General features: G+C 47.4%; 1 protein-coding gene across 1 annotated transcript in view; it reads right to left on the reverse strand.

Annotated features, from left to right (window-relative positions):
- The window catches only part of ADAT1 (adenosine deaminase tRNA specific 1), a 179192-nt gene that overhangs the window by 124438 nt on the left and 30911 nt on the right, over positions 1-23843 (reverse strand). The window contains exons 6-7 of the mRNA XM_085636915.1: positions 21383-22268; positions 20617-20762 (exon numbers count right to left, since the gene is read on the reverse strand). Coding sequence (XP_085493041.1) covers positions 20617-20762; positions 21383-22268 — 1032 coding nt within the window. The remainder of the gene's footprint in view (positions 1-20616; positions 20763-21382; positions 22269-23843) is intronic.

The following is a 23843-nucleotide window of genomic DNA, read 5'->3' on the forward strand; positions in this document are numbered from 1 at the left end:
TCTGAGCACATGATTCTAAAGACCTTTACAGGCTCTGAAGAACAGCAAAATAGATGCAATTACTTTTAGACCACCGGCCCCTTCTGATGCCCCTCAGGTACTTCAAACAGTGCCAATGAACAGCTGCCATCCTGATATCCTTGACAACCACTCTAATGAACAAGGGACAAACCTAAACATGCATGGTAGTGAAACCAGTAACCGTAACAGAAAGCCATCTAGTTTGAGCACTAGAGCCCACTTACACTTGGAAGCACCACAGCCTTCAGCCTTGCCCAGCCTAGTACACATACCCCAGACTATAGAATGGTAATCCCCGGACGGCCTACAGAAGAGAAGACGTAAAGTGCAAATTAAAGTGGCAGTCTTCTTGTAGGTCATCTAAATTTTTGTCATCCCACATTGGGGCATTGAGCTCCAACAAGCAAAAGTTAGATGAGAGTATTTTTCAAAGCTAATAAATCAAATGTGATCAAACCCAGTGTTCTAGAAACAAAATTTGTGTTCTACCCAGACTATTTTTTGAACGCATAAGAGATGTCCTTGATAGGAGTAATATAATTTCCCTCATTAAGTCGCAACCTAAAATTGTGCAATCACAGCTCGAACGACAACATTTCTTTGGCATTCCAACCAAGTTGAGGGCGACACCAGAGAATCAACTGAAGTGGTCTAGATTAACACTCACGCTGTGGAACTAATTTTCAAGAGCAGAAGCGTTTTTAAAAATTGGGGCATAAGATTAACTAAAATTGCAAGACTGCAGTATGCATGTTTTTCAGGCTGTGAGGAAACTGCAGATGAGACAGGATAATAAGGTGGACCAATACGCATAAACACCTCCACTTTATGAAGTACTAGTGGCTGTGATGCTCAGAGGGCTCTTGAATGTTTAAATCTAAATATTGTTTTGGAATGACTGAAAGATCCTGTGATTCAGTTTGTCTGCAAGAAACATGGGCCAAAACAGAGTTTCAGATATGAGGTTTCTGCGAGTTTTCTACCCCGCAGTTAATAATCAAAAACGGTCACATCTTGGAAAGGATGGTCATATATAGCACTATTAATATTGCGACTAGCTCTAAATCATTGGATTTATTTGTCTCATATTTACTGGCAGTGAAGTTAAATTTACCCATGGGTAGTAGTTTACGAATAATAAGTATTTTGCTTGGTAGTTTATATGTTAATCTGACAATTGCAGTAAAAAAACAGTAGAGAATGAGCTTCCACAAAACTTATAGTCGAATAGTTTGAGACTAAAATTATAATTACTGGAGATTTTAATTTGTGTTGGAGAAAGGATGATTTTGAGTGATTATTTTAAGAACATTTAACATGGGGGATTCCTCCTAGCAGCAAGCCATCTCAAATCGGGAATAAACTGGGGCAATCATTTGTTGTGCACTACACTCTCTATTTGTAAATTAGGTTCTTCCTTATGTCACTCATTTCTCGGAGAATAGGTCAGCAATATTAGATTATACATGTGTTTCTGGAGAATTGTCCAAATCCCATAGGGATATTGAAATTCTCTAAAAGACTGAGAACGACTGCCTTCCTCAACTGGTTAAGTTAAGTGTAGGACTTGTGTTAACAGTCCTATTAACTTTGTTGGTGGAGCAGATGGTCAGGGAAAATGAAAAATAATGAAATGATAATGAGATTAAGCAACTTCAATTGAGCAAGAGACAGATCATCGAGGGGAAGATGCCAGTGGAGACGAGGCTTTAATTAGTGTGAGTAAATAGTCAGCTATTCTATTAAGGACTAGAGGCGAGGATTATGCCTTCTTTCTCCACTTTATTAGAAAAGCAGCACATTAAAAGATAACAAAAACTACGTTTCCCAAACATCCTAGGGAAAAAGTATTTCAGAAAAAACACATAGCAACAGCCAATCCTGGCAATGCAATACTGTACAATCAGGGGGCTCACTGCCCAACATAGTCCTCTGTCACTGGCTGATTATCCTCTTTCGTCGCTGCTACGCAGCGAGCAAAGTACCCTCCAGTTTGTTATCTTACTGTTGGTGCTGAAGCTGTGTGTGTTTTCTATTTCTTAGATTTATACGCTTTGTGTTACCGTTTCAGTTGTGTACTGTGGTATTGTAATGCCTCTGCTGCCATGCATGTGCTACCGCGTCGTCTTTCACTGACTAATTGAATTTTATTCTGCCAGCGTTGTGCGGCAAGCGCGGCTCGCGTTTTGTTTCCTAACTTTTATTTTCTGTGTGAAAAGAATTTGGCATTGTGTGAGCGGTCTCGCTCTTATGTGGTGCGCTGCTGCTGGCGCGCGTCGTGTCGGCCTCCCACCGCCAGGAGGTGTGGGAGGAGGCACGGAGTGCAGCGCGAGGTTCAAATTCCTTACATTTCTGGAATTCTGATCCTCGCGTGCATTCCTGAGCGGCCGCCGGTGGAGAAGGCTCTACGCCCGTGTGCGTCTTTACGCGATTGTGCTGTTCAATGAAAAACAGCCTATCGCTTGTCAATTTCAGTTAGCGCTCTGCTGCCTATGAAGATTGGGAGTAGAGTCTGTATTTTAGTTATTTGCACACCTGTGTTCTGGGTCTGTACTGGCTTGACAGCTTGATTTTTGGGACACTGCCCCCACCAGCCACCCTTCACAGGGTTTATACCTCTACACCTCAGTGCACCAGCCCGTGTCCCAAGGGATTTTAAGCCAATTTAACAAACTAATTGCGAATAGCTCGCTCCCTAACTTAGGCTGACACCCAGCCCTCACTGGTAGGCCCTATTGTGAGGCCTTGTGCTCTGACACCCAGGCACGTCTATTGACCCTGCTCTGACCCTGCAGTGTACTATGGAATACCAGGAATTCCAGGAGGTTTGCCAGGAGGAGGATCCTCTGGCAGTTTTTCCCTGGGGGGGTGATCTTTATGACACTGTAGACACATCTATCTACCAGGTGGTGGGGGAGGCCATGACTCCGTTAGAGGAGAGGCTCTCACGCCAGATTGCCCAAGCTTTTGACCGCCTAGCACCCCAACCTTTCCTTTCGGGATCCCCCCTCCTAAACCTGAAGGGCTCCCTCAAGGGGATTTGAGGTACCCTCCTTCTAAAAATCCCGTGACTCAGGGTTGGATTTAGATGCATTTGCCAGACTAAAGCAGGCCTTCCTTGACAGGCGGCCGGCTCTTCTGGCAGGGACACCCCCTACTTCTCCACTGTTAGATACGCCAGCTGCGACAGGGGACGCAGGGGACGACCCAGGCCCTTCCAGACCTTGGCTCCCTTCCCGCCCGTCCCAGTCCTCCAAGGGTGCGTCAGATATGCTGGACCCGGACGAGATTGTCCATCCGCGTTCCTCCGAATGGGCCCCGGCTGATAAGGTCGCTACTAATGTAGCGGGGCACATTCGTAGGCCTCTAGAGAAGGAGGATCGTAATTGCCTCAGGGCGGAGTCTCCCCGGCCCTCTCTCGAGGGTAAAGTGGCCCTTACCCCACATATTGATCCCTGCAAGGCCACTTTCCTGCAATAGTTTGTTCGGGATCCCTAAAATGAGATTGACAGGTCATGGTGGGCTTGTCAAGACAAGCTCCTTGATGTTTTAGGCCCATTGACGAAAATATTAGATATGCGGACGAGGCCAAAGTCTCAGGTTCACTAATTTCCCCAGACACTTTGTCAGGATGGGCCTAGAGAGCCGTAGTGTTCTTAGGCAACGCCAATTGCGCACTCTCCACCGAGCGCCCCCACTCCCTTCTAATTAAGGTTGACCCAAAATTAGGAGATCTGGCATACTCGGAGGTGGGACCTGTAGCTCAGGGGGGCCTCTTCGGAGAACCTTTTATCAAAGAACTGGGCAAATTTGTCAATACTTTTACATCGCTGGACAAGGCCCAGACAACAATCAAAAAAGTGTTCCCCCGTGTTTTTCACAGCGCCGGTCGAGGAAGGGGCTCCAGACAGTACCAGAATCAGACCAGATTCAGGAACTTTTACCCTACAAGAGGAGGGCGTGGCAAGGGTAGAGGCTTCAGAGGAGCAGCAGCCACCTCAAGTCCTGGTGAGTGTTCTCCCTTCTTCCCACCTAAAAATAGGGGGGTGGCTGGAAAAAAAAATCCCGGCATGGGGTTCTATCTCAAGGGATGTTTGGGTCCTTCAGATGGTAGAGGGGTTCCGTTTAGACTCTCTGGGGGAACCTGTTCAGAGGTCCAGACCCCGACCCATTTAGTTTTCTCTTCAGGAGACCGCCTTCGTGGACGAGGAAGTAACATCCCTCCTCGACAAGGGCACCATCTTCCCCATCGCCCCACACCCTGCGGGTTTTAGAAGCAACATATTCTTGGTGGACAAGACCGATGGTGACAAAAGGCCGGTCATAAACTTAAGCGAATTCAACGAGTGGCTAGTGTACCACCACTTCAAGATGGAGGGGATACACCTCCTCAGGGATGTTTTGCGTCCACAGGATTGGATGGTGCGTCTCAACCTCAAAGACGCCTACCTGGTAATCCCAATTTTCCCTTCGCACAGACATTTCCTCCAGTTCATCTGGCATCAGCAGACTTTCGAGTTTGCCGCTCTTCCATTCGGACTGTCCTCAGCTCCCTGGTGCTTCAACAAGGTACTCAAACCAGTGGTGGAGTTCATGCGAGCTCGAGGCGTGTGAATGATTGTGTATTTGGATGACCTCCTCCTTATGGGAGCCTGCTCGTGCCAGTTATCAGCGCATCTTCAAATGGCAGTGGACCTACTGCAAAGTCTGGGTTTCGTGATAAACGAGAAAAAGTCTCTTTTACAGCCCTCTCAGTCCATTATCTTTTTGGGCTTTGTTATAGTCTCCACCGTACTCTGAGCCTCCCGTCAAGGAAGATTTCGAAATTCAGACAACAGGTTTACCTTCGCCAATTAGCTTGAGTGGTCGGGCTCCTCTTGGCGTCGATTCTAACAATTTTCACGGGCCCTCTGCATTACCAGGCCCTGCAACGCCTGAAAGCGTTCTTCCTTCGAAAAGGGTTTTCTTACTCACACAAAGTTGTCTTGTCCAGGGAGGCTCGAGAAGAGATTCAGTGGTGGTTAGATCATATGGAGGCTGTCAGGCCCCCACACTGCTTACCGTTAGTTGCGTGGGGTGATTCCGCAGGGATGACGTGGACAACCCCCTCCAGTACCCTTAGCCCCCCCAGATAGGGTGACTACTACCTAGGAACACCAAGGAACCGGGGGAGGCCGCCAGAGGAGCCAGGGAAGATGAGGACGACTGGGGACGATGCCTAGGAACCACGACTGGGTCTGCTAATGGGCGTGACCTGTAAGAGGAAACACATGGGTAGCAAACACACTTCAAACATCGATATCCCAGACAGACCGGACTAACAGAGGGAAGGTTATAGTCACCTGGGGTGTAGCGATTCTGTAAGTCTCTGGCAATAACTATTGGTGTAAACAATGTTCCAAGAAATGTTCCAAGAAAGACTCCTTATGCGGCGGGAGCACACTTCCAGGAAAGGATGGTGAATCCCCTTGCCCAGGAACACTTCCCAGCTAGGTCCCACTGGCGACTGAGAGGATAAGAGGTGCACTGCCAGGAAGCCCCGCGGGGCGCGAGGTGCAGAGGGACTGTAAGGCAGTTTTAATCGGGCTGTCGGAACGTGCTCTTTCCCGGAGTGACACTAGTCCGGTCAACCTCCGAGGAGAGAGCGTGATGCAAGGAAGGGCAGAGGGGACAACGAGCCAGGGACGGGACCCAAGGAACTGGGGTAGCGCTCCTGCGCCGAAGTACAAAGAGGAGTGTCCGCCTCGCGCTGGGGCACGAGCGGTGAGAAGGTTTGCAGCGACCCCGTGAAATACACGGGTCGCGGGAATCTCCGAAGGCGCGCCTGCGCAGCGGAGATAACAAGGAGGAATACCTTGCCTTTGAGCAGGATACCAGTGTAGCAGGTTTCGGCAAATCCAGCGGCAGTTGGCGCCCTTGCGCGGTCCGGACGAGAGTCCGGTTGCAGATCGAGCCACGCTCCTGCGTAGGCTCGGTACGTCAATACGAAGCCCAGAGTTACGTGGCTTCGCGGGTGAAATAGACCCGTTCCCGGAAGTACTTGCTCATTGGTCGAGGCGGGTCACGTCGAACAACTAGACCGCTGACCCTCCTCGATCCTTGAGTGCTCAGGCGCGCGCATGGGCAGTACAGTCAGCGCGCCAGACACAACAGCAGGGGGAAGGACGTGACAGAGGCATGGAATGCGTGCCCGATTTTTGGCTCGACGGCGGATCTGGTTATAGTTTGATGTCAGCAGGCTGGGATGGGAAGCCAGGTGCGGAGACCTGTCTACAGGAGGTTTGTGGTCTCCCGACGAACAGAAGTTACATATAAATTGCTTAGAACTTCTGGCGGGATCCTTTGCCGTCCGCTGCTGGACGAAGGACTCCGTAAGCTCATGCGTCCTACTCAAGATGGACAATTTCTCAGCGGTCCGGTATATAAACCATCTGGGGGGCACCAGATCCAAAGCCCTTTCGGACCTAGCCGCGAGATTCTGGCAGTACTGCCTGGACAGTTAGGTAGCAGTAACAGCAGAGTACTTGCCAGGTCGGGACAACCGGGAGGCGGATTTTCAGTCCCGCAATTTTTGGGATTCCAGCCTCTGGATGTTAGATCCGAGCATTTTTGAAAGGCTGAACTATCGCTGGGGTCCCTTCTCGATGGATCGGTTTGCTTCGAGATTGGACCACCAGCTTCCCCGGTTTTTCAGTTGGAGACCGGATACCTTGGCAGTGGCCACGGATGCCTTCCTGCAGGATTGGAGCTTGAAGACAGGGTATGCATTCCCGCCGTTTGCTCTGATCACAAGGTCAACGGCACAAGTTCGACACCAGATAGCGGAGGTGGTTATAGTCGCCTCCTTTTGGAGGTCGCAAGCATGGTTTCCAGTTCTTCTGGAACTTTCTTGGGATTCTTCAATCCTACTCCCCCAGTCTCCAACCCTCCTTCTGAGTCCGGATAAGGAGCCTCATCCTCTGGTGCAAACAAACTTGTTGTGGCTCATGGCGTAGCGGATTTCAGGGGACGATGGGAGGTCCCAGGACTTTCGCAAGAGGCTGAGTCGTTTATCTCCAAAGCGCGGGCGGACAGCATCGTCAAGAGACACAGATAAGCTTAGAGCAGATGGTCCCGCTGGTGTGTGCGACGGGGTTATGATCCCCTGGTCGCCGATGTAGTGCACAACATCAATTTCTTGGCACAGTTGGCATCCAAGTGCATGGCGTATAGGTCGATAAACACCTTTCGCTCAGCTGTTGCCTCCGGTCATGTACCGGTTAACGATTTATCTGTGGGTGAGCCCCCTTTGGTTTTCAGGCTGCTACAGGGAATCTAACTCTCGCTACCCCTAGTGCCTCACTATTCCGCCCTTTGGGATGTTAACCAAGTGCTTAATTTATTCTTGTCTTGGCAACCAAACCGTTTCCTTTCCAGGAAAGAGCTTTCGGCTAAGTTAGCTATGCTTCTATGCCTCAGCTCTTGTAGACGGGTTTCTGATGTCAGGGCGCTAGACATCACGAGTAGAATATTTACTCCAAATGGGGTAACGTTCACTCTCCTTAGAAGGACGAAGTGTCACTCCTTGATTCAATCAATCAGAGTACTTGTATAGCGCGCTACTTACCCGTGAGGGTCTCAAGGCGCTGAGGGGAGGGGCAGCCGCTACTGCTCGAAGAGCCAGGTCTTGAGGAGTCTTCTGAAGGCGAGCAGGTCTTGGGTCTGTCGTAGGTGGGTAGGGAGGGTGTTCCAGGTCTTGGCGGCGAGGTAGGAGAAGGATCTGCCGTCGGAGGTTGTTCGTTGGATGCGGGGGACATCGGCGAGGGCGAGGCTTGCAGAGCCGAGCTGGCTGGTCGGGGTGTAGAAGTTGAGTCTGCTGTTCAGGTAGGCTGGTCCGGCGTTGTGGAGTGCTTTGTGTGCGTGGGTGAGGAGCTTGAATGTGATCCTCTTGTCGATGGGGAGTCAGTTTAGGCTCCTCAGGTGGGGGGTGATGTGCCTGCGGCTGGGGACGTTGGCGATCAGTCGGGCGGAGGCGTTTTGGATGCGTTGTAGTCGTCGTAGGTGTTTGGCTAGGATTCCTGCGTAGATTGCGTTGCCGTAGTCCAGTCTGCTGCTGACGAGGGCCTGTGTCACCGTTCTTCCTTTTTCGGTCGGGATCCACATGTAGATCCTGCGGAGCATGCGGAGGGTATTATAGCATGAGGAGGAGACGGCGTTGACCTGTTTAGACATGGAGAGGGAGGAGTCGAGGATGAATCCTACGTTGCGTGCATAGTCGGTGGGTGTCGGTGCTGCTCCTTGTGTGGCCGGCCACCACGAGTCGTCCCAAGCTGAGGGGGTGGGTCCGAGGATGAGTACTTCCGTCTTGTCGGAGTTTAGCTTCAGGCGGCTGTTCTGCATCCAGTCGGCGACGGCCTTCATTCCCTCGTGGAGGTTGGTTTTGGCGGTGTGCGGGTCTTTGGTGAGGGAGATGATGAGCTGGGTGTCGTCGGCGTAGGAGATGATGTTGAGGTCGTGTTGGCGGGCCACTTGTGCGAGGGGGGCCATGTAGATGTTGAACAGCGTCGGGCTGAGGGATGAGCCCTGGTGGACGCCGCAGATGATGTCTGTGGCCTCGGATCGGAAGGGCGGGAGGCGGACGCTCTGGGTTCTGCCAGAGAGGAAGGACGTGGTCCAGTCAAGGGTCTTCTCTTGGATTCCGGCTTCTAGGAGGGGTGTCTTTAGAGTGCGATGGCAGAGCGTGTCAAAGGCGGCTGACAGGTCCAGGATGATGAGGGCTGATGTTTCGCCGTTATCTAGTTGGCGCCTGATGTCGTCTGTGGCGGCGATGAGGGCTGTCTCGGTGCTGTGGTTTCGTCTAAACCCGGACTGGACGGGTCCAAGATGTTGTTGTCTTCCAGGTGGCGGGCCAGTAGCATGTTGCCGATTTTCTCGATGACCTTTGCCGGGAACGGTAGCAGGGAGATGGGCCGGAAGTTCTTGAGGACCTTGGGGTCCGCCTTGGGTTTCTTGAGGAAGGCGCTGATTTCGGCGTGTTTCCAGCTTTCCAGGAAAGTCGCTGTTTCGAAGGAGATGTTGGTGACCTTCCGTAGTTGGGGTGCGATGGCAGCGTCTGCTTTGTTGAATACGTGGTGTGGGCACGGGTCTGACGGAGATCCTGAGTGGATGAGTTCATGACCTTGCGTGCCTCGTCGTCGTTGACGTTGGACCAGGAGGTCAGGCGGTTGGCACTGGTGGTGTCCACAGGGGAGGTGGGGTCTGGCGTAGTCGGGGTGGTCATGGTGTTGAGGCTGTCATGGATGTCAGCGATCTTGCGGTGGAAGAAGATGGCCTGTGAGTTGCACAGTTCTTGTGAGGGCGGTATGTCGTTGGCGCTGGAGTTGGAGAGTTCCTTTACAATGCTGAAGAGCTCTTTGCTGTCGTGTGTGTGATTATCCAGGCGGTCTTTGAAGGAGGCTCTCTTGGCTAATCTGATGAGGTGGTGATGTCTGCGGGTGGCGTCCTTGTGGGCTGCGCGGTTGTCCGGAGTGCGTTCGTGGAGCCATATCTTCTCCAGTTTCTGGCAGGCGCGTTTGCAGGTCTGCAGCTCGTCGGAGAACCAGGTGGCTCTCTTGCTGGCGTGGTTGTTGGAGGGTTTCTTGAGCGGGGATAGGGTGTTGGCGCAGTCGTCGATCCACTGTCTGAGGTTGCGGGCTGCGGCGTCTGGGTTGGTGGGGTCGGTGGGTGGGTTCTGGGCGAGGGTGGTGATCAGCTGGTCTTCGGTGACTTTGCTCCAACAGCGGCAAGGCAGCTGTTGGGTGCGGTGGTGCGTGGTTGGCTTGTTGAAGGTGAAGTGGATGCAGCGGTGGTCGGTCCAGTGGAGTTCGGTGGTGTGGTTGAAGGCGACGTGGGTGCCTGTGGAGAAAATGGGGTCCAGTGTGTGGCCAGCGGCGTGGGTGGGTGCGGTGACGAGTTGTCTGAGGCCGAGGTTGGCGAGGCTATCGATCAGGGTGGCGGAGTTGGCGTCGTTGTTGTTCTCGAGGTGGAAATTCAGGTCCCCGAGGAGGATGTAGTCTGTGGAGGCAAGTGCGTGGGTGCTGGCGAGGTCGGCGATGGAGTCGCTGAATTGTGCTCAGGGTCCGGGTGGTCTGTAGATGAGTGTTCCTCTGAGGGTGGTGGTGGGGTCGGTGTGGATCCGGAAGTGCAGGTGTTCGGCGGTGTTAAGGGTGTTGTCTGCGTGGGTGGCAACCTTGAGGGTAGACTTGTGGACGATGGCTATTCCTCCTCCGATTCCGTTGGCGCGATCCATGCAGGTGATCTTGTAGCCGTCCGGGATGGCTGTGGCGATGTTGGGCGCCGAGGAGTCGTTCCACCAGGTCTCGGTCAGGAAGGCCACATCTGGGGCGGAGGTGTCGAGCAAATCCCAAAGCTCGACATGTTTGCATGCGGAGCGGGTGTTGAGGAGTATGCAGCGGAGGTGTTTGGGTCCGGTCCTTGGAGGTTTGGTGGTTCTGTCACAAGTGAAGCTGCAGGTGTGGCAGGTGAAAGGTCCGTGAGTCTGTTTCGGTGTGGCTTGGAAGCAGGTGTGGTTTCGGCCAGCGTTGAGTGCGTGGAGGGTGCTGGCGTCGTAGCGGAGTCTGGTGGTGTGGCGTTCGCGGGGTCCAGGGGTTCTGGCGCCGAGCGCGGTCCAGGCACGGACGGGCGCAGACAGGCTTGCCTTTGGCGCGCCAGCGATGCGCCCGCTGCGCGGCCTCCATAAGACATAGAAAGGGAGGGAGGAGCAGCTGGGAGGCGGGAGCGGGGTGGCCGATGGGTGTCAGGGGGCGGGGACGCAGTGGCGGGAACGAGGGAGCGGGCGGCTGTGTGGTGGCGTGGGGGGGCGACCTGCCTGCGTGCAGGGTCAGAGGTCGCTGGATTATTTCATACCCAGAGTTTCCGGACTCCCTGAAATTGTGAGATGACAGAGGAAGTTCGTCCTCCAGGCGAACGTCAACTTCTCACTGCCCTTCGAAAACCTTTCAGGGCCGTTTTGTCTCCTACCATCGCTAGGTGGGTAAGGTGGGTGATGCAGGAAGCAACCATCGGCCTAGCCCACTTTGGCGCTCACTCAGCTCGAGGGGCCATGGCCTCTAAAGCATTCGGCTTGGGTGCCCACCTTGAGGACATCCTCCACGCGGCAGATTGGTCTTCGGACTCAACGTATAAGCGGTTTTACTTCAAGCCAGTGCTGGACATGGCTCACCTCGTTGTGAGCAAGCTTTGAACTAGCATAATCCTCGCCTCCAGTCCTGACATCGAATATAAAATTTCCAAGCTATCGTAACTGAAAGTTTCAATTCTATTAAGGACTCGGAGGTGAGGATTATCCTACCCTAGGGTCTAAAGAAAGACAGCCCTCCCCGTATGACAGTAAGTATTTGCTTTTACTGCAAGGGTTTGGTGGGGATTAAGGTTTCTGTAATGCTCTAACTATGTGGCCGCTTATTTTGCGGGCTTTGTAGTTTTGGCTCAGTTGGTAATTTATCTCTGTCTTCACAGGGTCTGACCTGAACAAACAGGATGCATGAAGGTGCTCCAATGGCTGGCTTTGTGCTTCGAAAGAGGACAAACGGCCAGTGACAGAGGACTATGTTGGGCTGTGAGCCCCCTGACTGGACAGTATTGCATTGCCAGGATTGGCTGTTGCTTTGAGTTTTTTTCTAAACTACTTTTTCCCTAGGATGTTTGGGAAACGTAGTTTTTGTTATCTTTCAATGTGCTGCTATTTTAATAAAGTGGAGAAAGAAGGCATAATCCTCGCCTCCGAGTCCTTAATAGAATTGAAACTTTCCGTTACGATAGCTAGGAACTTTTTCATTGTGTAGGATTGCGATATTGGCAGCACCTTAAATCTGGCTGAGGCTGTAACCTTAAGTACGTGAAAGGTTCATCATTGGTATTAAAAAAAATAAAGATGAACAAAGCATACCTAAAGGAAAGTTACCCTTTCTGCAGTGTCACTCTGGATTTTTCAACTTTCATTGTACCCCATATTTTTGCTAGCTCTAGAACTCTGTGCACTTTAACCCTGCTAACGAGAAATAAAGTGCTTGTGCTCCCCCTTTAAACCTGATGAAAGTAGAACACTCATAATTGGTATATTAAACTTACCTATTAGTCCCTAGTATATGGTACAAAGTGTATCCAAGGCCTGTAAGTTAAATGTCACAAGTGGGCTACAGCACCCACTGTGCTACCCACTTAAGTGACAGTGCAAACGTGACTGCAGGCCTACCATTTGTAGTCTGGCATCTGTAGTTTTAAAATACAAATTCACCCTGACAAAAAAAGACCTCGACAGGTCAAAACCTTATTTTTAAATATTTAAAAGTCGCTCCTATGTAAGCCTCATTGTCCATAAGGCAGGGTGCGTGGTATTTAAAAGTAAGGCATGCAAGAATTTAATGTTAAACAGGTACTTATAGTGAAAAATTCCCCCAAAATATTCTCACTGTAGCAAAGCTGGCTGTTGCATAGGAAAACACTGGGTTTCATTATTAGATTTAATGATGCTAAGTTAGGTTAGGAACCGGCTAAATAAATAATGAAAAAACTATTTTTAATATTCTTTAAAACTCCTTTGTCCCCTCAGGCAAGCCCCAATTTTGATATTATAGTGTCACATTCGGCTTGAAAGCCAGATCCTGCTTGGCACGCGTTTCAACTCCTCGTCAGGGGTAGTAAGCGCTATATAAATGCAATTATAATACAATCAAATACAATACAGGCCTGCTGGGATTTTACCTACAACACTTGGGGCACACTGCAAAGGGCAAAGACAGGATGTCAAGACAATTCTTGTGCATCCACTGTCTGATTGTTGAAACCCTACTGCTTGTTTAACCAGACTTTGGATTGTGGGAATATTCTGGGAACTGTGGATGCTTCAAACTGAATTTTGGGGTTAGATGCGGGAGGACACTAGGATCATCATAGTGCATTCCCCACATACACCCCACTCTCAGATCCCAAGTTTAGAGTGGTTGCAGACTTCCACCATCTTGAAAATGCCCAGAGAGGGTAGGGCTGGCACTGGGAACTTTTACCTTATTGGTTAGGGTGTGCCCATGAGTCATTTCCACCCACTATCTCGTTCCAGGCATAAATGTGGCACCTCTAGGTGCCCACTTCAGAACACTACTGGACTCGTAGAAGATCAGAACGGGGGTGACCTTGCTGTTTGAGACCTGAGAAGAGCCTAGAAGATTAGACCAGCTCTCTTGTACCCAGGACAAAGAAGTGGACTCCAAGGGTGATAGGACTGAACCCCTGTTAAAGAAACAGGGAGATAAGCAGCTACAAGAGTCCTTTTCCTGCAACCGCCCAACTCATCAAATCAAATCAAATGGACCGGGACTGGCCCTGCTGTTTGCCCTGTGTCTGAGAATCAGTGAGTCTCTAAGTGCCTACCCTGGGATCCTAGGGGGCTTTAAAAGTGTACTCCTGTGGTAGATAGAGACTCAAATGACTAAAGTCAGAAGGGAAAAACTTTGATCAGCATGAACCTGGTTGGTGTATCAGACCTGCGCTTCATTGCGGTCAGCTTCCAATTGCACCTAGGGACCGGTTTACCACAACCATTGAATATCATCAGCACTTTGTGCTTCTTGACGATATTCCTAATTAAAAACGTTAACTATATTTTTTTCTCTGGTTCCCCTCATTGGATTTTTGAACGTTACTCTATTTTTCTAATTTGCTTTGAGATTTTTATTGTTTTGCATATCAATGTTATATCTGTTTTTGTACTGCAGAAATATTTACACATTACCCTAAATTAAGCTTCTTTGCTCTGTTCAATAGCTACCAAGGGATGGAATTCAGGTTTATTTAGCAACTTTGAGGCTTCACCCTAACACAGATTGTGATTATTTTTGCGGTAGAAACCTAACCCCCCTCAACTAATAACACACTGCCTTACAAAAACTTAAATATGAAAATTAGAAGAGTTAAGTCAACTTGTTATTTGGACAACAGGGTAGCGGCTGTGTGTCAGCTAAAAGGAAAATATAAAAAAGCAGTATGGCAGGTGAAGAATCAAATCATGAAAAAAGGATGGCTTGACCTTTTTAGGGCTTGCAAAGATATGAATCCTATGAAGTTCTGAAGATGTGTAAATCATTTTATCAAACACTGTCTGCCAACTTGGACAACAATAGTGTTGCCCCAGCTGCAAGGGTCTAATATATGAATGGACTTCATATTGCTTTTCTTTTAAATGTGAAGCCTCCTGCGCTCCAAAAACAGTAGCATTTTTCAAGGTAGCAAGATTAGAGTGATTCTTACCCTGAAGTCACTCCACACAAATGCTGGCACCGGTCCAAATGGTTTGCACGTAGAAAATTGTATATATAATTCAGATTATTAAGTGCAACAAGCTACGCCATTTATTCTCACCTTGTGTCCAAAACAGTGCTGGTGAAGATAGAGAGAATTAATTTTATTCACAATACATAAAAAGGCTCTCTTGTTAACAATGGCCAAGGCAGTAAGAAGGGGTGTACCAAGCCAAATATAAGTAGGAGGCAGACTCCTATAGCTCTTCCCCACCTCAGCCCTAACATAGATTACAGCACCCCACATCAGAGTCCAGCTCACCAATTTAACTTGTGCATTCTGGTGTCCCAACTGGTGTCCCAACTAGCTGGATAAAAAGTGCCTTCTGTGAAAAATCCTTTACTTCCCCAGTGGCCATGGAAGACCGAGACAACCACAGCCGCCAAGCGCAGCTCTAACACTCCAACAGTCAGGCCCACCCTGTCTCTGGGCATTTGCTGAGAGCTTCACAGTCACGGCACCTTCTCTCTTCAGTGCCAGGAGAGCAGGACTTGGTAGGCTGGACCCCTGAAGCCCGGAAGCCCCGTGAATTAAACGTGTAGGCAGCTTGATTTCACAGTGGATAGGGTATTGAAAGCGTCTGTAAATGAGGGCCCGGTCGTGGTCCAAGCCTGCCGCAGAGACTGGCATACTGCTGTACACTAATGGAAGGAGAACCCTTTCAAACAACGCCTGACATGCACTAGCAGAGGCCACAGAGAGGTTGACAAGCACCCTACATAAGATGAGCGCAGTCCCAAGCACTGGCGCTCTCTGCGCATCAGAGTTGTGTGATATAGCTCATTGAGCCACCCACCAATGTTCTCGCTATCAGGGAGAGTGATAACTTTACAGACTCTGGGTATACAGAACCAACACACCCTCCTCAGGTCTGTGCAGCTGTTTAAAGCCTCATACCCACCAAGCCACATGATCTTACCCCACCAGTAGTGTGCTGGCCCTGTGCTTGAATTATGGCTTGAACCCTGGCTTGGCGCAGCTGAGGACTAATTAGCAACACAGCACTAAACCTGGTAGATGTCTCATTGACTACAATTGCCATCAGTCAAGCTGTGCACCTTGCGAAAAGTTTAACTGTTCACCTACAACTCCAACGTAACCTATCCCCCACCACCCCTATTCTCCTATAGACTGACTCTTGAGTGCTGACCCTCAGTGCTGCTACAATATGGCGATTGGTAAACCTCAGGAGGGAATCAGTGGCTGATATGTGGGCCAATCTGAAGCAGGTGACAGGACATTATGACCCCGCAGGGGAAAGGTGGTGCCACATCAACCCACATAACCCAGGATTATATTGACTGCTTCCGGTCTAAAATCCGTTCTGAAATTGTCTCCATTACAACAGACTTTAATACATGCCTACAGAAAGTCTGCAAAAACATCTCCGTAATGGGTAGACGAAAGAGGGGCAGCTAAGGAGTAGAGTGCAAGCACTAGAGGAACAATATGTCAAACTACAAACAAAACAGGAGGATTTGGCATTATGGGTTTTACCAAGGAACCTCCCCAGGCTATCAGGGGCAACCCAGAGGCGCCTGCCCATATTCGGCCGTGCACATACAGTACTCTCCAGCATAAATCAACCCGAGAGCACTCCCCCAACATTCTGACACATGTATATTTCTTTGAAGACAAGAAAACCATCATGCAAGTAGCTAGGAGGAAGGTTGAGTTTATATTATGAGGTTCCACCGTCCAAATTATGCAAGATCTACCCCTTGTCATTATTAGGAAGCACAGAGACTTCAGGCCAGTCATGGATGTCAGCAAAGAGCGCAATGTCAAATATCAATTGGGACACCCATTTAGTCTCATGCTTCAATGAAATGGAAAACAATGCTAAATATGCTCTACCCCAGGAATCGGAGACTATGGGTTCTGCCCAAGAACGCATGTCAGGCCACACCAAGGTTAGGCCAGAATGGCAAACTCTATGCCTTCAAACACATTGGGCTAGGGCTAGAACTCCCGACGATGCTAAAACTAATGTTATTTCACATCAACAGAAGATGAAGACGTAATCACCATAGAGAGCCTATTCCCAGTCGGATGGACTCTCTCCTAAGGAATCTTACCCCAGGTTTATTGCCACTGCGAATGGGGCGTATAGGCAGACTATGGAAGGTTGTACAAACCAAGAGACTGATATCTCTGATAAGTGGTACTTGTTGAACTCGGACCACCTGTCTACAATCCAAGTCCTGAACTTGGCCCTTAACTCTCCTGTACTCAAGTCACTCCTTTCCCTTTGAGGACCACAACTCTTGTGGCGATCAGAGTTCTTACCCACTTTTTTGATGGAAAAGGAAAATTGTTTAGGACCAGTTGGCTTGATATTTTTTTTATATTGTATACCTTTTTTTTCTTATGACCCTGCCATGGACGGATAGGAAAACCCGTAAATGTTGGAGGAAATGATTTGGTTGTCTATGTTACAAGCTGATAAATATACTGCGATACTTAAACCTCAACATGATGAGGAGTGAACTCCTCTTATTGAACATACGAGGCCTAAACACCCTTAACAAATGACGCCAAGTTTGGAGATACGTCCCAAAACACCACGCCAATGTTATCTTTCTCCAGGAAACACATCTACTCAAAAATGGTCATCAGCGGATGCAACACCCTGAATATCCCCATCAATTATGGGCATGTTCTGCCAGCAAAATCACAGGTGTGGCTCTTCTGTGCAACCCCACATTGGGTAGAAGCCGCTAGCTGTCACACTAAAGATGCAGAAGGCCGCTATTTAAAATTGAAAGACAACTCAGACTATGCTAAATCTGTGTGCCCCAACACATTACAAGACTCTTATTTTCACACACTACTAGTGGAGCAACTTTAAGAGGTCCAAGGGGGAATCATAGACAGAGATAGAAACTTGAATTCTTGTCAAGGGATGGGAGCAATGTCTCCCCCTCTAAAAGTTGATCACTAAACTGGGACTAGTCAATGCATGATGCCATTTGCACACCGACCTGAGAGTCTACTTATTGTAATCCCATGTACGTACCACCTACTCATGCATAGACTTTGCATTTATCACCCACTTTCTACTCCAAACACTGGACTAGGACATAATTTCGGGATCTGATCACACTCACTAGGCACTTACCTAGAAAGATATGCTTTGTCCGCTTCAGGGTCCGCCCTGCTGCGGTTGATCCCGCAAATATTGAGAGGCCCAGTGAATAGGACTACCATTCATGATGCATTTAAGGAATACTTTTTAAGTAATACTGCACTTGATGGATTTTGCCATACACTTTGAAAGGGACAAGGTGGGTACACTTTTAGCACATACAATTAGACTACACAAGATCAAATCATATATTGCTCCAATTAAAACACACTCTGGCTCATGGAATACAAAGGAGAGCATAAAACAGGAAGCCTTCTACAGATTCTTTTAAGCCCTATACACTCAAGGGGAAGAGAACCCAGCTGACATCCAGGCTTACCTTCACAACTGTGACTGGACACCTATCCTCTCTCACTGCACAGGGACCTACTTGAATCTCCCACAGACGCAACTGAGCTGGAACAAGCTCTTAGACACATGCCTTTGGAAAAGTCTCCGGGACCAAAGCCTTCTTCCCCCACTCACAAGAAAATCTAACCACTTTGTTTAACTCTTTTACACAACATACTAGTCTTACTCCCAACATGTGCAAAAAAGCGATTGCACTAATCCCTAAATAGAACAATGACGTGGCTAACTGTGCACCTCATCTCCCAAATGCCCTTCTAAACATGAATGCAAAACTCTACACCAAAATAATTGCAATGTGACTGGGCCCTCTTTTTCCTGGCCTAAATGATGCGGACCAATTCAGCTTCATTCGCAACAGACAGGGAGCAGACAACATTTGGCGCCTAGCTCATCTTGTCAAAAAAGCTCAAAGGCACAACACAGTGATTGTGTTGTTATCCCTTGATGCGGAGAAAGCATTCAACTGGGTTAGCGGGCCTTTCTCAGCATGGTTCTGGGCAAAATACACCTTGGTCATGTATGATAAAAGCATGGCTGCCTATACCTCTCCCACAGAAGTCATCCGCATCAATGATCAGTGCACCAATCCCATTAATCTTGCAAGGGGTACTAAACAGGGTTGACCCCTCCTCTCTCCACTTTGCCCTGGTGGTAGAAACACTGGCTATGAAGATTAGGCAAACTCAGGAGAACTTTGGTATACCATTCGGGGAGTGACCCCATAAAGTAAACCTGTCTGCTGATGACTAATTCCCAACCCCTCTGAGTCTTTTTTCAGCCCTGGTGCAAGGCTAGATGACTCTGAACTGGTATCTAGCTTCAGGATAAACAAAGAAAATTTCATGTCCTCAATCTGACAGTTCCACCTTACATTCTCCCTCGTTTGCAAGCACTAGTCCCCTTCACTGGACTTCTAGTTCCATTAGGTACCTGGGACTTAATATAACGAGTCGTCTTGAAGGGTGGTCCAAGGTTAACTGGGTTGAATACCATAAGGCACGTCCTCAAAAACATTAGGAGATGGTGCCTTTTATATATTTCATAGCTAGGTTGCAACAATGTGATTTAAATGAATGTCCTTCCCAGAAAAGTTTATCTCTTTCAATTACTTTCAACTCCCATACCACAACAGATATCACCTTGCTCCAGACCAAGGTGCGTTCTTATATGGGGCGGTAAGAAACCCGCATTCCCAACAAGTTTCTTATGCAGGCCTCGTGAAATCTACTCGCCCACTCGCTATGGCGAGTCAAATTTCATCAGGGTAAGCTATTTTTACAGCTTACTTGCCCTTTCTGGCAAGCTGCCAAAGAACAGCTGTTCTGTTCATTCACAAAGCGAATGAATAATAAAGATGTCTTTAAATCCTGTTTTTATCTTGTCACATTTTCTCTGCATTCAGAGACAGACATCATTTTCATATCAGCTATTCTACCCCTGCACACTCAACAATGCTTATAAGGGAACATTCTCAGTCATACCCCTTACTCCCTGCTACATGCTCACAGTCTACACCGTACGCCCTGGTTGACACTGAACAGACTCTTTCATTACTCCCAACCTGTGATCTTCCTTACTTAGCCATATGGTTCTTGACAGCCATTCCCAGAGATAGCCTAGCCTATAGCTAGCACCCTCATTCTTTGTCTTTGTAGGGCATTAGGTTTAGGGGGTTGTTTCTCTGTGTATTCTACATTAAATAGAGTAACACCTATTATAGCATATGACCCTGAATGGCAGACATTGTGCAGGAGCTCAATACTTTGACATCTGATTGATGATGTAATGCATTACTGTTATATACAATTTATGAAAACTATTAGTAAAAAGATTTGAAAGAATAAAGCCTCTTTTGCCTCTCCATCTGACTATAGACATATAGCTTTACTGAATGTTGAATGGAAATGCTCCACAAAGATCTAACTGGAAGACCTTGAAAGTTGGGTTGGAAAGAGCAACTTCCCTTTTTTCCCCAAAACTGACTTTCAATAATCTTGCAGCTCTCAGGATAGCTTGATTGTGCTAGTCTCTTTAAATTATCGGACAACATATATGTAGGATTCCTTGTTATATGCTTCATTTATTAATTTTCAAACATAATTGTTGAAAATACAAAGTCCCTTGGCATAACACAACAGAAATCTCAAAATGCAAGCTCAAAGTAGCTCAAATTAGCACGTCCACATGAAGTGCACTCCTACTTCTTAAGATTCCTGAAGAAATTGAAATCATTCATACCGGCTTCCGACCTCAAAATAGCAATACAATCATTAGTATTATCTAGGTTTGACTATTGAAATGCGACAATTTTGGGAATTCCCAAATCAAGACTCGCACCACATACGGCAACCCTCAACGCTGCAGCAGGACTGTTAACGGCACTGCCTTTGCTCTGTACAGTGCTCTGATACCTCTGGGTCATGTTGACACTTTATAAAACTCTCAAATAAAATAAAAACCTTCACTAACTTTATTACAACTGAAAGTGGCAAGTACACCAAACCTTTAGTTCCTTTATAACTATGAAGATATTTGTTCAGGTATGAGAGATTTGTTGACTGATCGTAACGAATCTGTTAACATGCTTAAAACACAGAACTGTCTTTATACGCCTTAGATGACAGAAGCAGCTTTGGTCAGATTTCTTTGGTGTGTATTAGTGGTCATGGCAGAGACCATGATGATGCCCACATTCCTCATCTTATTACTGATAGTGACAGGTTTTCCAAAAGAGTGAACGTTAGTAGTTTCAGAGGACTCACCTGCACCGCTAGGAACAAGCTTGCCTTTACTTGCATCGTGCACCGGAATGACTGCAAGGCGGCTATGTTGGAACTGTAAGCCTGACTGCAGTATTACTACATCCTGAACTTTGAAGCCATCAGGTAGGGACTCGATGTGCTGGCACCTAGACCGAAATCAAAAGACACCATTCCATTTCACTTGTCATCAAAATAAGTAATTAACATCCTCAATTCCACAAGGGAAACTGCACAACTGTCAAACAAATATGAGGTCAAAGGTTTGTATGAATCAGGTACCCAACATTGGGTGGTATAGGGTCAAAACGGATGACAACGGATTAAGACAATACATGGTTGACTTTAAAGGCTATTTCAATGTGATTCATTAGCTCGGATCAGAAAGCAGGAGTGTCTGCAGTAGGTACAGAGCTGGATATGTCTGCTGATCCCAACAACATCCCCTAATCAGGAGATAGAGTAAACTGGAGTATGGCATAATGTAAGCAGGCAGCTAGACTGGATGAGAGGATGTTATTATCCAACAATGAGAATAGATGATAGATGTTGTTATAAAGAGGAGGTATGATTGGGGCACACCGTAATATGTGTTTATCATGAATCTGGGATAAAGACACACACAATTCAATTAAAAGGAGATCTAAACAGTGAACAATCTAGTCAGCTAGTACTGCATATGAAAGATGACCGGAACATAACATATGCAGGTGACTGTGTTTACATTTAATGATTTGTCATATCACTAAGATGTTGGTAACTACTTTACCTTGTGATAAGAGCTCTTTCCATGGCCTCTTGGCTGTAAGGACACTTTCCTATCACAAATGCTGAGAAATACACAGGCTGCTGCAGGAAGTGCATAAGGAGGGCTCCTTGGCAGCCAAGTACATTCCAGCGAGCCATTTTATCACTGCAAGACATAGAGCATGTCCTATCACCACGGCCTGGCTTCACGCGTAGTAAGCCCACAAAATGGTAGTCCAGCCCAGGAGCACAGCTGTCTTGGAGTTCACCAGGCACACACTTTGCACCAGTTCTATGGACATCCACCACCTTAGCTCCACATGTAGAACCAGTGGTAAAACATCCTGCAACATTTAGACTGCTCTGAGGTGCAGAGGATGCAAACGTTAGCTGCTCTCCAGAGGAACACTGAACGGTTTCTGTATCAGTGATTAAATGGAAACTTCCTTCACAAGTGATTCTAGAGACAGGAGTAGCTTCTTTTCTGAGCGTTGTAGGTACTAACTCCATTGCTACACCAGGGATGGAATACAAAGTGTCTGCTCCTTCACCAGCAACTACCATGGCGGAATCTTGCCCCAAGTGTGCACCACATGTTCTGACATCTGCACCTTCCCCAGTGCCAGGAAACTCAGGGTAGTGTCCGTCACTAGACAGTGGCAGAAAGACAGCTGTTTCTTTCATTATGACCTCAGGCTCCCATTTTTCTATTCTGTCTCCATCATGTCTCACTCTCTTGCTTGGAAGGCTATGTGTCATGTCATGCAGTTCTCTTTTGTTACAAACTGTGGTCCCACGAGCATTGTTGTCATGGGATGCTTTTCCTTGCTGCAACAGCTTCTCAGATGGAATTGCCTGGCAAGGCTGGTCCTCCTGCTTCATCATTGGTATAATGGATGCATCTCCACCTGACAAAGAGAAAATGATAGCAGAACAGAAAATACAGTCACAAAAATAATAAACATGTCAATTTTTTAAATGAAATATTAGCTAAACAAACTAGTGATTCATCTTGCATTGGCTAAAACTGAGCTTGAGTACACTGGGGAAGACATACATTTTATCTCTCTAAACAGAAGTAATGGCATGTCATTAGATAAGATAATGCTGCAGCTAGGAGTCTTTCTTACAGTTGGCTCAGAACTATGCTCCGTGTTACAAATCTTACCACATCTAGGTCTGAATTGTATCCTTTGAACCTTTCACATTCAAATCTTATCTGTGGTGAAAATCACATGCATCTAAAAGATGGGCATCATAAGCTTTACATGCAGTGATCAAATCAATATTCAAGGTTTGAAGATTCCTGCCTCCCGATGTTATGAACATCCAAAGCTACATTAGATCCATGCTATAGGTACTTAGTCCCCAGGCCCAGAAAAGATCACTGCTATACATTGTGAGCGTCTCATACCAGAACGGATTCTTGGGAAAGTATGCAAACCTCCTACAGTCAGAAGTTACAAGCGTCTCACTGCTGGGTGAGATGTAAGGTGCCAGTCTCAGTTTTTCCAAACTTCGATAAGATCCATGATGCAAGTTTTGAACTTCGCATAGCCAGAGGTTATAAATGTACCACTGATGACTCTAATTATAGTGCAGGCTATAAACACCTCAGCGACAGGTCAGAAATATGTTGACACGATTAGTGACGCATGTTGCAAGCATTCCAGAGTGAGATCACATCTATTCTAGATATGAGATGATGCCATAAGTAAATCAAACCTATCCTGTGTGAGTATGCCCCAATATTAGGAAGAGCTTTGTGAAAAAGCCATTGAGCTGAGGAAATTTAAGTGTCAAAGAACTTCAGAGGAGAAACAGTCAAATTAACACATATGATCGTCGGTCAGTAGTGCTAAGCCCATCTATGGTCTACTTGAGTCTCTTCTCAGGTGTTTGTTGTCTCTTGCTTCGTATTTGCTTTGGAACTTTTTCTTCTCCGTTTTCTATGCCAAGGCTCTTGCCATCAGCATTCCTAGTGGATTCAGTTCCAGGCATTCACTCCCTTTTCAGACCTCAAATAAATCCATAAAAAGTTTACAAGCCCTGCAGATCTAGGGACTTTAATAGTCTACTTGACCCAACGGTACTGTACTGTAAGTTGTGATCCTAGGCAAATACTTTATTTCACAGTCGACTTTTTCTTCATTATCACACATGAAAGCACCTTCAAATATATGACTTCAGCATGTCTGCAGTACAAACACACTCTTGTTTGATTTAATAGACTAATCGTTAGCTCCATGTAGGTGACACATGACCTCAGACTTGCATTTCAATTCACTAATAGTATTGTCATCAGGGAGGGGGCAGGAATGGTTCTCAGTTCATGTTTAAAAACTCACTTTTTGATAAATATTTTACTAAGCATGATGTGGTTTACAGACAACACATTTTCCACTGAAATGGACACAAACGTTCCCACTAACATGCAGTTCTACTGAAAAAACTATATAGTGTACAAACAACAATGTGGGGAA

Source organism: Triturus cristatus, chromosome 12 (genome assembly GCF_964204655.1).
Source record: "Triturus cristatus chromosome 12, aTriCri1.1, whole genome shotgun sequence".
NCBI classification, from domain to species: domain Eukaryota; kingdom Metazoa; phylum Chordata; class Amphibia; order Caudata; family Salamandridae; genus Triturus; species Triturus cristatus.